General features: G+C 38.5%; 2 protein-coding genes across 4 annotated transcripts in view; one reads left to right on the top strand and one right to left on the bottom strand.

The window, feature by feature from the left end:
* Window positions 1-3622, top strand: part of Kpna5 (karyopherin subunit alpha 5) — a 56138-nt gene extending 52516 nt beyond the window's left edge. The window contains exons 14-15 of one of the 2 annotated variants that reach the window (XM_028772589.1): window positions 327-517; window positions 3593-3622. In XM_028772589.1, the coding sequence (XP_028628422.1) occupies window positions 327-514 (188 nt within the window). In that variant the 3' untranslated portion in view covers window positions 515-517; window positions 3593-3622. Of the gene's footprint in view, window positions 1-326; window positions 521-3592 lie in introns of those variants that run through there. The other variant, XM_028772590.1, reaches the window with a different exon arrangement.
* Window positions 3623-5953: 2331 nt separating this feature from the next.
* Window positions 5954-10968, bottom strand: Fam162b (family with sequence similarity 162 member B). 2 transcript variants are annotated; one of them, XM_028772583.1, is made up of 4 exons: window positions 10774-10968; window positions 10569-10677; window positions 7919-8031; window positions 5954-6092 (listed from the first exon to the last, which is right to left on the bottom strand). In XM_028772583.1, the coding sequence occupies exons 1-4, from the start codon at window positions 10928-10930 to the stop codon at window positions 6076-6078; spliced, it is 396 nt and encodes a 131-aa protein (XP_028628416.1). In that variant the 5' UTR covers window positions 10931-10968; the 3' UTR covers window positions 5954-6075. The 2 variants fall into 2 exon arrangements, with proteins under 2 accessions (XP_028628416.1, XP_028628415.1); XM_028772582.1 differs by having other exon boundaries at window positions 5994-6092; window positions 7923-8031; window positions 10774-10930.
* Between the last annotated feature and the right edge of the window lie 3941 nt (window positions 10969-14909).

The following is a 14909-nucleotide window of genomic DNA, read 5'->3' as shown; positions in this document are numbered from 1 at the left end:
CTAGAACTCACTCTGTAGACCAGGCTGGCCTTGAACTCAGAAATCCACCTGCCTCTGCCTCCCAAGTGCTGGCATTAAAGGCATACGCCACCACTGCCCAGCCCTTCTCCATTTTATAAGCTATTTTAATTATAAAAGCTAGTCCCCTATATTCGTAATTCTTAATGAATAAGATGTGTGAAGTCATTGATTGTGCAAAAAATAAATTTAAAGAAATGTCCCAGTCTTTGTGGAGTGAGTGGATGCTATTGGTTTGGTGTTCTCATATAGTGTATACTGAAACCCTAATAATAATTTGCTTCTTGTATGTATTCTTTCTGTGATAGGCTTGGATAAAATAGAGTTTCTGCAAAGTCATGAAAACCAGGAAATTTACCAGAAGGCTTTTGAGCTAATTGAACATTATTTTGGTGTAGAAGATGATGATCCCAGTATTGTACCTCAGGTGGATGAAAACCAGCAACAGTTTGTATTTCAGCAGCAGGAGGCACCAATGGAAGGGTTTCAACTCTAACAGGTGGTAGGGAAAATGATTGACAGAAATGAGTAGCTTCTGATAGCTCTTCAACATGACTAGTACTGGTAGAAAGGTTTTTATACAATATAGGAAAGAGAAAGTCAAATGCACTTTTAAAAGCAAATATGAAAGTTTCCATTCAGATGCACTGTTTCTTTATAGATTTTCTGTTTGTTGTTTTGATTATTTGTTTTGATGTAGCTGTATTTGTCTTCTGTTGTTTGGATTTTTGTATCTATTTGTGAATATATATTATGCAAATATTTCATTCAAGCTTGAAAAGGACAACTTGGTGAATATTACATAATGGTTCTGAACTTTTCAGGGCTTCTTGAAGACTGCAACAATAGCAGTGCTGTGAATATTGATAATTGCATTTTGTCAATAAGACTAGCAATGCCCAATCTTTACTAAATCTACCTCTGTCTTGAAGCAAATGTAAAAACAAAAAGCTTCAGAAGCATGAAATCATGTAAGAGCCGAACTAGAGTGTGATAATCTTTATTACTTTAGATTATAAATCACTGTACTGTAGGTTATACTTCACAAACAATTGTAGCAGAAAACTTAAAAAAAGGTTTTATGGAACTGATGTATTAATGGATACAATATGACATTTATGAAGAGAGAAGCTGTTCATGTTGAACACAATACAAACCTATAAAACAATTGTCTGTGTTGTTCACATACAATATTATTATTCTAGTATATCTTATATTTTATCCAGAGATGCTACCCTCTATGTAATAGTATTTATTTTCATTCTTCTTTTTAAAGAAGATCATGACAGAGAGGTGATCATGAATCTAACATAGTGCTGCATACCTAAAACTGTAATTATTTCCTCTGATTTTTCAGAAGATCTTGAAACATTTTATTCTTTGTATAATAATGGACTCAAGTACTTGAATGGTAAAAGTATCCTGAAGAAATCACCTTGTTATGTATTAAATATTGTTAAATGCATTTAACGTTTCAACTAAATGAGTGATGCTAATGAAAACTGCTAAGGATTATTTAATGTGTAGAAGTCTATATTAAGGAGTCTTCATTTTGGTGATGCACAACAGGTCATACTGCTGCTGATTATGAACTAAGAGGTAGATGACCTCTGCATCAGATTGGTCAGTCTCATTTATGCATTAGAAGTTAACAGCAAAAAGTCTCTTGAAATATGAAAGTCTAAAGGTTTTGATAGAAAATTTATATTTATTTACATATGTGTGTGTTATTCCCATAAAACTGTGCTTGGTAGAATTTTCTAAGCAGATGTGGTATTGTTGAACTCAATTTTTTTTATTTATAATTGTATACAGGTTGTGTATATATTCCATTATATACTTAAGAATACTTATGTAAAACCTAAATTACAACTCTTGTAAGATGGGAACTAAGACAATTTTGATATGATTCATAGTTTATTCTGTAAAGAAAGATTCATTTATGACAGCATTTGTAATGTTTCTGCTGGGAATCAGAGGCATGTGATATAAGGAAGTGTATGTAGGAGTACTTTTAAATAGTAGGACACTCTGTAAACTATATATCACGGATCTAAGCTTTTGGCAGGACACTTAAACCCCACAACCATGAAATCTAGGTATAAATGGTTTCTGTAGTGCTGACTGCATCTTGTCAGTCCTTTTATACCATTAAGTAGAGGATTGTGTCTTCTCTTTTTTATTATAATGGAAGTTATAGAGTTAAGTTTAAAAACTTTTCCTTTTACATTATGTACATTCAAAGAAACAGGGTAGTGATATAAAAATTACCAAATTGATGGGTGAATTTAACAAATAAACACTGTTTTATGGTGCCGGTGTTTTTAAGTATAAGATGACAGGGTATTTGACTATTTATAATCAGTTGTTGATCAGCATAATTCAAACTTAGCCAGCTGTGCCTGCTTTGAGGATGCAGTAGTCACTATAGCAAGCCTCTAAGCCAAATCTTCCAAAAAATAGTTGTTATAGAGGAAATTATATGTATGTGTATATATGTATATATTATATATGTGTGTGTACATATATATTATGTGTGTATGCATGCATATATATGCAGATATATATACATACACATATATACATATATATATACATATATACACACACACATATATATATACATGCTTGCAGGCACATAGGATGAGTGATCTATCAAAAGCAATTTTAGAACTTACCAGTGGGACAAATGTTGAATTTCTAAGTGCAGAGCTTGGACATACTTTGAATATATAAGTACAAATTTAATTCCTTGGATTAGATTAGAATGGAAAGGTCCATTTTAAAGCCTGATTCCTTTTGTTGGACTAAGAGTAAGAGCCAGCTCTGTAAGAGTATCATTTAAAATGCTCCAATGTTTGTTTTCATCATCATTGTCCTTGTGACACAACTCAATAAGTTGCTTTTCTAAGGTTTTTGACACTTACATGTGATAGATACCGTGCCAGATAAAATAAATGTATGACATTAATGCAAACACCAAGAAAAATCAGAGTCTTTTTAACTAAATTTAATTGAATTTACTTGAACTTGAATTTCTACTGATTGAACTATGCAATCACGCTTATTGTTTTATAAATACTTCATGCACTGGTCTAGATTTTTTTTAGTGTGTTTTGTTTTCCTCTGTTGTAAGCTTTAATTTGAAAGATTTTTCTAACTTAATTTTTAGTGTTATCTGTCACTGGTAGCATTAAAACAGGGTATTTTGGTTTTTGTTTTTAAAGTAAATCTGCTGGCACAAAAATAGCTTCTCATTTTGTTTCTGTAACCTGTTTGCAGTAAAGGATGGACTCACAGGGTGAAGAACTAAAAAAGCATTTACCTCTGCTTTGTTAGATTTTTTTCTTCTTTATAAAGGAGTATTGTAGAAAAAAATAAGCATAAAAATGTCTTTGTGGATTTTGTTAGTGTTGTAAATTCAGTAATCTGGTTGCTTAATTGTGATACTGTGACGTAAAATGAACTGTTCTTTTCAGTACATAGCAAGCACTGCTGCTTTTTGAAATGTGGCAGACCTTTCTGTTAGGAGCCAATATAATAGAACTCTAAAACACTGTTGTCTCCCTGATAGGAAGTCGAGATGGGATGAGACAAGATGAGACCAGATGAGGCGCGATGAGGCAGTTCTCACGTAACTAAATAAACAGACATTTGAACATTATGCAAGATTAAGTGTGAAATGTTACACTCTACTAAACACAATAAAATACTATTTTACAATTGCATTTACGTGTGTTTATTTCCATTATTGCTAAGATTGTATATTTCCAATGGAATAAAAACAGATGCTACCATCAGTTAACAGTCTGTTGGTTTTATAAAACAAGAATCATAAAGAATAGTTAGTTCAGAACTAGGTAGGAAAAGAGGAGGGGGACCTTTTGATTTAGAAACTCTCCCCCTAAATGAAGCAAAATGGAAGATACTAGGTATAAACTCAGTTACATCAGTAATTGCAGGAAATTTTAGTAAATTGAAGGTGTTCAACTCATTAAGCAGTGGTGCCTCGTAAATACAGTAGGTAGCAGTACTAGATGCTTTTCTGTGCAATTGTATGATAAAGCACCATAGTCCAGGTAACTTACAGAAGGAAGGCACACACTTCCAGAGAGATCAGAGTTGTCAGCATCAGTATTTTGAAGCCTCAAAGTTCACCCCAAGTGACACACTTCCTCTGCATCACCTCCTCTGCCTCTCGAACAACCACCAACTTGGGAGCAGGCATTTAAATGCCTAAATTATGGGTGGGGGAGCGCATCTCATTTAAACCACCTCAGTAGTGTATATTTCACAAAGACTATTTAAAATGGAGAAATTGTTCAGCAAAGTTAGCAAGTCCCATATGGTAGATCTTTGCTTTTTAGATATTTGCACACTTTTCTCCAGACTGACCTTACTAATTTTACTCCCATTGGTAGCATGTCAGAGTTTTTTTTTTTCTGCAAATTCTCACCAACACTTGCTGTTTTGTTTTCTGCCTAATAAGGGCCATTCTAGTGAAGGAGATAGTACTCATTTTGCTTTGATCTGTGCCTCTCGGATGGTCCATATTCCAGAGCAATGAAGTCAATATAGCAAAGAGCTAACTGCACCCAGACTTACTACAGCACTGTCTTCCTAGCAGCCAAGATGGAATCAACCTATGTGCTTTCTTCTTGAGCTGATTAATAGCCTACAATTAAGTTAGGGGGAAAAGGTCTTTTTTTTTTTTTTTAATACAAGCTAGTTTAAACTTTGGGAACAGCCTTTGCTGCTGAGACAACTTCTGGCCATCAGCATTTCTGATAGCCTGTGAGTTACAAGGGATTGATCATTGAGCTGATGTCTGACCCAGCCACAGTGAGTTCTAAGGATTGTTTTCGATGATTTGTCCTTTCAGGTGGTTATTTTGATTTTCTTGGTCAGTAATTAACACTGCCCAACTTAGCTGAAGACCAAAGGGAAACTGCTGCCTGTGTGAAACAAACTGTTCTCTTTAGCCCAGCCTACCATACGCTGTTGTGGCTTGTCTTGGCTCCTTACTCAGGTTTCAGGGGTTCCCTGTCCATCTTATATGCCCTAGGAAGGGAATGAATCGGTCATAAAATCCCTTTGATTTTGCAAATCACTGCCCACAATATTTACTTCCTGTTCACATTTTTCTCTGGTGTCTTATGCTAGAGTGCAAATTGAGTCCTTGCTCCTCCATTTTGGCAGGAAGCAGAAAGTGCACCAGTCCACCATATTCTCTCAAGGATCTGGAAGGTAGTCTCTATCAGCTTGTCACTTAGAACACTTTTTCCCCTTGCATCTTATTTTTCTTTTATCTCATTTATTCTAAGATAATTTAATTACATTGATTTGTATGGCTTCATTTATTTAGGTTTCTGCCCTTGATTTCACACATTGCAGAAAAGCTGGAGTCAGGTGCAATATGCACAGTGATGGAATGGCACTTACTACCACCATGTTTATTACTACAGCACAGAAGGAAGCATTAGCTAGTCTCTGTAGGAGCTGTCACTGGGCAGGCTGTCTCATGGGCTGTAAACATCTGGGAGGAGGAATGTTATTTGCTAGTGTTTGTACACACTGATCAGTCCTATCAGTCCTCTATAAACACTGGCACTGGGAACACAGGAAGAAGGCTTTGCCAACTTGAGCCTGGCCCATGTTGGGAACAGCTTTGCTTATTTCCCATGGGTCCAAGCCCCTGGGTCTTCATCAAGGCCATGTTCATGTCAACAATACATTCACTCAAGACTTAACTCACTTGGAGCTTCCTTCCCTGTTTGCTGTGTAAAAGTACATATGATAAGTATATTTTTATGTACTATTTTTAAATGACTTTTAGTAAAGGTTTACTAAAAAATTAAGACCCTAATGTTTTTGTTACCAAGAATGAAATTATAGTAAACATTTTGTAAATTGTTTATTTGGTGGTTAATAGTAATGGCACCTGAGCGAGTACTGACATCACTTAGTCAAAAGCATCATTTAGACTTGGACTGTGCAGCCAATGCAGCTTCTTCACGCCACTTAGCTTTCTTTGCCAGATTCCAACTTGTTAAGGATTCATGCCGTTCCACAGCCTAAAAACACAACACAATACTATACGACTTTTTAGAACTTACATCTTTGTTAGATATATGGAAAAGTGTTTGCAAAGTGAAAGGGAGAAAAAATACCTTAAGCAACTCACACATAATATCCAAGAAAAATGGCCCTGTGCAAATCACTAGACTTAGAGTCAACTGGGGAATTAATATCAGGAACCTGTTGCCACCTCTCTTGGTTCAAATAGACATTATGTGTTGTATCGAAACATCAAAAGTATTTTCAAATACTGAAGCTCAAAAGGGAGATTCTCTGGTACTAGAAATGAATGTAACTCAAGGCTTGCACTGGTAAGAGGGTGGGAGGGAGATGTCAGGATGGAAGGGAATGGTTTCAGCCACAGGGCATTTGGGAAAACACTAGCTATCACAGCTGTGGTCTGGGACATTAACTCTATAATGGATTTGAGTGCACAATTGAGGTCTTCACTGTGGAGGTGAGTTGTAAATGAGGAGCAGGAAACATATGAAGTCCTTTCCCCAGCCTGAGAAACTGGGAAGAAGGGGACCATTTATGTGGCAAAAACAAGCAAAACAACAAAACAAAACAAAAAACCCTAGTGTTCATCTTATAGAAGAGTTCCCATAAAAGATTTCTAGAACCCAAAGAATAACCAGTTTGGCAGGCAAATAATTAGGGATAGGATAGAAACAAAGTAGTATATTTCTTTGTTCATTTTTGAATATTCATCCCAGTGAGTGTTCTGAAGTTTCCCCATCTGGAGAAGATTCTAAAGGTAGGTTAATCCCAAACTGTTAGGATAATATTGCTAAGTTTAATGACAGGTGTTCTCTGCCTAAGGTTAGGGGACTCAGACATTTGAAAACCTGAAGAATAAAGCAAGAATTGAGGATATCATGTCATTTCCTCTAATGGTGTGGCCACTGGGCTAGGTGGGGAAAAGGGGATTCAGAGGGGAGTGAAAGATGACACCCAGAGGGCTAAAGGGTGAATGTAGTCACATGAACAGCAAACCAAGGCAAGCAGCAAGGCCTGTTGAATATCTGCCAGAAAGAAGACAGAATCATAGGGTCAGGTAGAATAACGATTGCTTAAATATACTCAGAAGGAAGGATACTGAGAGCAAGCTATGCATGTCAGAAGGCTGCACTATCTGACAGCTCTAACCAGCGGGTCACGGGTGACAAAATGAAATGTGTCTAGATACAGCTCCCAGGTGGAGGCTCTTAGAGAATCTGCCAGTATTATTGGAGCTGCTCATGGTAAAAAAGGTGGTCCCAAGGATCCAGAGATGGGAAGGTTTAGAGGCAGAGTGTAGAATGTGAAATGGTCAGCTCCTTACTTCCCTTTATAGGTATTAAACAAAAAGTATGCATGGAAGATGGTGAGGAGCAGCTCATACTCAACCTACACAGTCATTTCCAACCTGCACACTTCTGTCTCCCAAGTTTGTGGAACTGCTACTTAAATTGTTTTAATTTACAGAATGGACTAGTCTGGTTTACTTTTACACAGAAGAGTTCTTATGCAAATTTTAAGCTATTCTTTGTTATTTTACAAACATGAAAAAACTTTTGCTTATCTTGGCACATAATTTTGGGGGCTAAATTATCATGGCTAGATTTGTGTCTTCTACCATACATGCATGTGGGTGGTACCAGGATCTACAATTGTTTAATTCAGAACAAGGTCCATAGCATTTCTAAAAACAAGTTTTGTTTCTCTCTCAACCCCTGTAGGGTTAGGCATTGAACCTTGGGCCTCACAGAAGTTAGGGAGTGGTCTGCCCCTGCACCTTGTCCGCAGCCCACCGTCACTGGGAGTTAGAGTTTTTAAGGACTCACCGTTTTGGCAGACACAATCACAGCAAAGCAGGCAGCAATTGTGAGTCCGATCATTATGTAACAAGCTTTCACTCGAGCCTTGTTTCTTGAAACAGCTATCATTTCAGGCCTAAACAGACATGTGGAGTCTGTTAATTACTTATAATATTTGTTCATATTAAAGCAGTACAGCTTTCTGACAAATAATGGTTGATTGCATGAATAGCTCAAATATTTCCCCCAATGCAAACCATGGCTGTAAAAGACCACCAAATGCTAACCCGTTTATCTTAGCAACTTCAAATTAGCACACATTTGTTCAGATTTCAATCTTAAACTAAAGGTAGCCACTGTGAAACCAGTATAGTATATTTAGCTTCTAACTGATCAAAACAGAACTACTATCAATGTATTGGACTATGATTTCTTATTTCTTAGCTTAGATAAAAGAATTGAAGCCATTTCGAACAGCTTATATTTAAATGCATTTCTCATACTTTCTTTCCAGAGCTTCTCAGTTTCTTCTTGCCCCTTCCTATCTCATTCTCCAAAGAGACCAGTTACGTGCAGCTGTAGTACAATACCTTAGGTTTTTGCAATCTTATAAAACTGTTACAGTGGAAATCAAGCTTTGGATGCTTTTATACTGAAACAAAATTTTAGTGATTTGCAATGATAGTTAAGTGTCAGCTATCAATATGCATAAGGCTCTTGAAAATATCAAGTGGCATTCTTATCTAATATAAAACATATATAATGCAGTTACATTTTAAAAATCATAAGGGTGTTAAATTTCTCTTGAAAACTAAAACTTTAACTCTTTCACTATTTAAAAAATTCACAAAAAATATAATAGCATGTTTTATTTATATTTTAGGCAGAACTAAGCTTAAAATGTCAGTTGCAAACAGATTCAATTAGTGTCCAGGGAGAGGCTATTTGTTGCTAGCTTCTTTTCTAGATTAAACCTAAAAGATCTGATTATTTTAACCTCATCTGGCTGTGATTTTGAATATGAAATTAGCTTAACAATTAAAAACAAAAGAAAAGCATTGTTACTATAGAGTTAGTGTGATGGCAAAAACTGTAGGATTTTTGTCCTGTCATTTGTTTATTAAAATCTACAAAAGAAAGCTTACATTGCAAGCTTAACATCTTAATAGGAATGTCCGTCCTTAAATAGCAAACCTTTAAAAAAATTATAGAAAATAAAACAAAAAATATACAAATACTTGGAACTCGGAATTACAATGCTTCTTATAAGTGTCTTATTCATTGGTAAGATGCTCCTACTATAGCTGTTGACTGTGATCCTGAAGAATTAAATTATCTCTATGAAACGGATTTTTCCTACAGCCATCTATTGTAGATGCAATCAATATAGGTTAAAAGGGAATAGATAGGTTCTCTTGGAAATTAATTTACAACATTGCAGATTCGTTACATTCTTAATTAGTTATAATGCTAGATATCAAAATTTAAACCAGCTGAGAGTGGAATTTTGTTTCTTGTTCTTTCTATATTTTTATTTGACTCCACCATCGTCATCATCATCATTGTCGTCATCATCATCACCATCATCACCATCATCATCATCATCAATCATTATTTGGGTGATTTGAGATAGGGTTTTTATTTGTAGCCTTGGCTGTCCTAGAACTCACCCTTTTGACCAGGCTGGCTTTGAACTCACAGAGATCCACTGCCCTGCTTTCCTCGTGCTGGGATTAAAGGTGTTCCTCACCACTGCCTGGCCTAAAATATTAAATTTTAACAAACAAAATTTATGCTACAGATTTTCTTAGATTGATTCGTATTTTCAAGTTTTGAGTCTATAAATGTCATAGAGGATGAAATTAGCGTAAAATAATTAGAAAATAGTTTTTATGTTGAATAGCCGTGGAAAGATTTCAAAATGTCCTTTTTTTTTTTTGTAACAGCTGCTCAAAGAACAAGGAAATGTTTCAGAATGAATACCTGAGTGTGCATTTTTGCAGCACGTGTTTTCTCTTTTCCATTTACTTGAGGCCATTTGTGATGAGACCAACCATACTGAAGCTGCCTAGCTTCCTAGGATCAGGATCAGGAAACTGTGTACCCAGATGCCATGCTCCTGTATCCCAAAAGTCATACCAGGACTCTTTCCTGGTATCGAACAGTAAGGAGACCCTCTGTGTTTCTTTTCTTCCCAGACACACCACCGATATGGTGATTGAGTGAGGATGCAGTCTATCATGGGGTAAGGCCTGATGTTTGTTGCTGAAACCTCAGTTAATCTAATCTAGGAATAACCTCACAGACACCCTCAACAATGTCTCTTCGGCAATTCTGTATCCTGCCAAGTTCCATCACAGTACTCACTGTTCAGAGCTCTATAGGAACCCATGTCTGCAAGACTAGGAATTGACCAATAAATTCCCGGGTTTTCAATTCAACTTCTGCACTCTCTCTATAATGCCAGCTATCCACTGTCTAGTCGAACACCTTGATCTTATCCACATTAGGGGAGTGTTACAAACTCCCTATGTCAGTGTTAGTTGGAAGAACTATATAGCTCTATGGCTGCTTTGCTCCTGGCGAGCAAAGCACAGTTTGGACCCTATGTCCCAGTCCAGGCTGCAAGTCTCCTGCAGGGGAAACTCAGGCAAGGACCCACTTCACACTTACGGTACTAGGGGTGGGATCTCCTCTATAGATTTGAAACGCCCGGTCCACAGTAGGATTTTCTTGTCGAATTTCGAAGGTTTGTATTGGGCGGGAATCCTGTGAACTTTCTCTACAAGGAAAGCAACAGGCAGATCAAGAAGTACATTGCATCCACAAGCTGGAATACTCAGCAGTCCCCTTCCTCCTAGCCCTGCCCTGCTCTGACCTGGGGGCTCAAAGCCGCTGGAATTCTGGCCGCTGAAGCTACGGGGGTGACACGCGGCCCGGGGACCCCAACCCGGCCAGCGCGAGATGGTTTGAGGAGCGCAGTGGATGGTGAACCCCAAGCTTAGGCGCAGAACACTGCCGCGGACCCAGAGCATCTTACACAACTCGCTGGAGCCCACATCCACCCTCTGGAGAACTCCGGGCCTCTTCCCGGTCCAGGATGCTGAGCTGCGTGCGCACTGTCTCTACTTGATGTTCCCGCCCCAACCAGGATACAGGACAATTCTCCTAGGGGCGGGCTGGGTCGCAGTGAAAACTTTGGGCGCAGACCCACGGATCCTTGAGGCAGCTCAGCAAATCATTTAAAAAACATTTCTTGGTATTGAGTAGATATAGTTCTCATCAGGATTTCAGATTTGGTCCCATTAGAGAATAAAACTAAACCTTTTACTGTCTTTCGAACGTTGGAAGTGTAACCCTCTACCAAGCAGGGAACACTTTGTTTATAGGAACACTATAAACAAACTAAAGATTCTCCGATTCTCCGTGAGGAAGCTCTGTGAAACCAGTCCTACTCTTTCACTCTGTAATGTATTGCCTTTCTACATAAAAAAAAAAGACCTCGGTTCCTACAACTGTTTCTACTTTTCAGTTCTTAGTCCAATATTTGAATGTGTGTGGGGAACAACTGTGGAGGTCAGAGGTTAACTCTCAGAGTTGATTCTCACTTTCTACCCTTTGGATTCTGGGGGATAAACCAAGGTCCACAGGCTTGGCAGCAAATGCCTTTAGCAACTGAGCCATATTACAGAACCCCAGACTGTGCAGCTCTCCTGTTTCCTTCCACCCTCTTTCTGCTCCTGAAAGGGGGAGAAAATGTTCTTTACTACTAAGCAGAACTGAAAGTTCGGAAAGAAAAGATTTATACAACAGCCCTCTACTTTGAAGAAGTCCTCACTGGACCCCTCCAGCATCAAGACTCATAAAGTGAAATTGCTCTCAGGGACACAGAATCAACTGTGTCAATTTCTGCTTCCTGTCTTTCAGCTTTCTTCCACAGTTCATACCTGCCAATGGTCTCCAGCTCTAGGACTCTGAGAACACTGTGGATGAGGGACCAGTAAGCACATAAGAGGTGAAGACAAGGAGAAAAATTTTTGAAATTTTGAGGGTCTGACACAACCATTGCCATGATGAACTCACAGCAGCCACAGTGACCTGCATAAGACAAAGACAGTCATCAGTCAACTGTAGAACTGAATGGAGCACATGGGACCCTCCTTTCTGAATCGTTGGGTACTGATAGGTCACAGGGCAGGGGAGGCTATACTATCTTCAGTTATGAACCTACTGGTGAGATGACCAAGCTCCAGGACTTAGTTTCAAATCCATGCTCACACAGATGATTTGGGGTAAACTCTGTGGGACACAAAATAGACAAAACGTCATGCACATGGACTTTTAGAGAGGAGAAGGGTTGAGAGGGAGATAAGAGAAGGTGGAGGGAGAGTAATCAGAAGGCATTATATACATGTATGAAACTGTCAAAGAACAAATCTAATAATATAAAAATAAAAGTAAAAGTGAAATATAGGTGAATATAAAATCATAAATATTCAATAAACAATCAATCCATCCTTATCTTAAAGTTAACTGCTTATTGATTACTAGTGCTCTGTTTAGTGGCCTGTTTTTTTATATTTTTTCTTCTTTTCTTCAGCCCAATAAAAACTCAAAGCATATTTATTTGTTCATGAAGAATCCAGTGCAAACAATATGCTTCAGATGTCTCTGTCCTTAAACTTGGTTGTGTCTCTTTCTCCTGTCTTCATTACTAAATAATCCTGGAAGAGTGAAATTTCTATCAGTGAGACAGTGATACAGCTCCTCCCACTCACCTGTGAAGCACCTTTAGCGTGTTTAGGCTTCATGCTAAGTAAGTCTATTTCTCATTAATCGCTTCCTAGGCAAAGACTGGGGTTGACTTTTTCTGGAATCGTCTTGAAGTTTACAGAAGTCAGGAGGCTATGACCATGGGCAGCATGGAGTAACTGAGGCTTTGCTGTAGTAAGAAGCCACATTTAGATGATGCAAAGGTTTCCAACAGAGACTGGGTGAGACTTTACATTTAGGACTTTTTTTATTGGATATTTTATTTACATTTCAGATGTTATCCCCTTTCCCCATTCCTCCCCCCAAGAACCCCCTATCCCATCCTCCTCCTCCTCCTGCTTCAGTGAGGATGTGCCCTCACCCACTTCTACTTCCCCACACTCAAATCCCCCCACACTGGGGCATCCAGCCTTCACAGGACCAAGGACCTCCTCTCCCACCTATGCCCATCAAGGCCATCCTCTCCTACATATACAACTGGAGCCATGGGTCCCTCCCTATGTGCCCCCAGGCTGGTGGTTTAGACCCTGGGAGCTCTGGTTGGTTGGTATTGTTGCTCTCCCCATGGGGCCATAAACTCTTTCAGCTCCTTCAGTATTCTCTCTAACTCCTTTATTGGGAACCCCATGATCAGTTCAATGATTAGCTGTGAGCATCCTCCTCTGTATATGTCAGGCTCTGGTAGACCTCTAAGGAGATAGCTATATCAGGCTCCTGTCAGCATGCATTTCCTGGCATCTACATCAGCGTCTACCTTTGGTGACTGAACATGGGATAGATACCCAGGTGGAAAGTCTCCAGACTACCCCACCTTCAGTTTCTGTCCCACATTTTGTCTCCATATTTGGTCCCATGAATATTTTGTTACTCCTTCTAAGAAGGACCGAAGCACCCACACTTTGGTCTTCCTTCTTCATGAACTTGATGAGGTCTGTGAGTTGTATCTTAGGTATTGTGTGCTTTTGGGCTAATATCCAATTATCAGTGAGTGCATACCGTGTGTGTTCTTTTGTGATTGGGTTACCTCACTCAGGATGATATTTTCTAGTTCCATCCATTTACCTAACAATTTCACGAATTCATTGTTTTTAATAGCTGAGTAATACTCCACTGTGTAAATGTACCACATTTTCTGTATCTATTCCTCTTTTGAAGGACATCTGGGTTCTTTCCAGCTTCTGGCTATTATAAATTAGGCTGCTACGAACACTGTGGAGCATATGCCCTTGTTGGAGAATCTTCTGGGTATATGCCCAGGGTGGTATAGCTGGGTCCTCATGTAATGCTATGTCCAATTTTCTGAAGAACCAAAAGACTGATTTCCAGAGTGGTTGTACCAGCTTGCAATCCCACGAACAATGGAGGAGTGTTCCTCTTTTTCCACATACTCACCAGCACCTGCTGTCACCTGAGATTTTGATCTTAGCCATTCTGACTGGTGTGAGGTGAAATCTCAGGGTTGTTTTGATTTGCATTTCCCTAAGGAAATGACTAAGGATGTTGAGTGTTTCTTTAGGTGCTTCTCAGCCATTTGAGTTTCCTCAGTTGAGAATTTGTTGTTTAGCTCTGTACCCCATTTTTAAATAGGGTTATTTGGTTGTCTGGAGTCTCATTTCTTGAGTTCTTTGTATATATTGGATATTAGCCCTCTATCAGATGTGGAATTGGTAAAGATCTTTTCCCAATCTGTTGGTTGCTGCTTTGTCCTATTGACAGTGTCCTTTGCCTTATGGAAGCTTTGCAATTTTATGAAGTCCCATTTGTCAATTCTTGATCTTAGAGCATAAGCCATTGGTGTTCTGTTCAGGAACTTTTCCCCTATGCCCATATGTTTGAGGTTTTTCTCCGTTTTCTCTTCTATTAGTTTCAGTGTATCTGGTTTTATGTCCTTTTTCCACTTTGACTTGAGCCTTGTACAAGGAGGTAAGAATGGATTTATTTGCATTCTTCTATATGCTGACCTCCAGTTGAACCAGCACCATTTGTTGAAAATGCTGTCCTTTTCCCCACTGGATGGTTTTAGCTCCTTTGTTAAAGATCAAGTGACCATAGTTATGTGGATTCATTTTTGGGTCTTCAATTCTATTCCATTGATCTTCCTGCCTGTCTCTGTACCAATACCATGAAGTTTTTATCACTATTGCTCTGTCGTACAGCTTGAGGTCAGGGATGGTGATTCCTCCAGAATTTCTTTTGTTGTTGAGAATAGTTTTTCCTATACTGGGTTTTTTGTTATTCCAA

This window comes from Grammomys surdaster, unplaced genomic scaffold (genome assembly GCF_004785775.1).
Source record: "Grammomys surdaster isolate TR1022 unplaced genomic scaffold, NIH_TR_1.0 215, whole genome shotgun sequence".
NCBI lineage: Eukaryota > Metazoa > Chordata > Mammalia > Rodentia > Muridae > Grammomys > Grammomys surdaster.
Note: the sequence above shows the minus strand (reverse complement) of the source record. Positions and strands in the feature narration are given on the sequence as shown.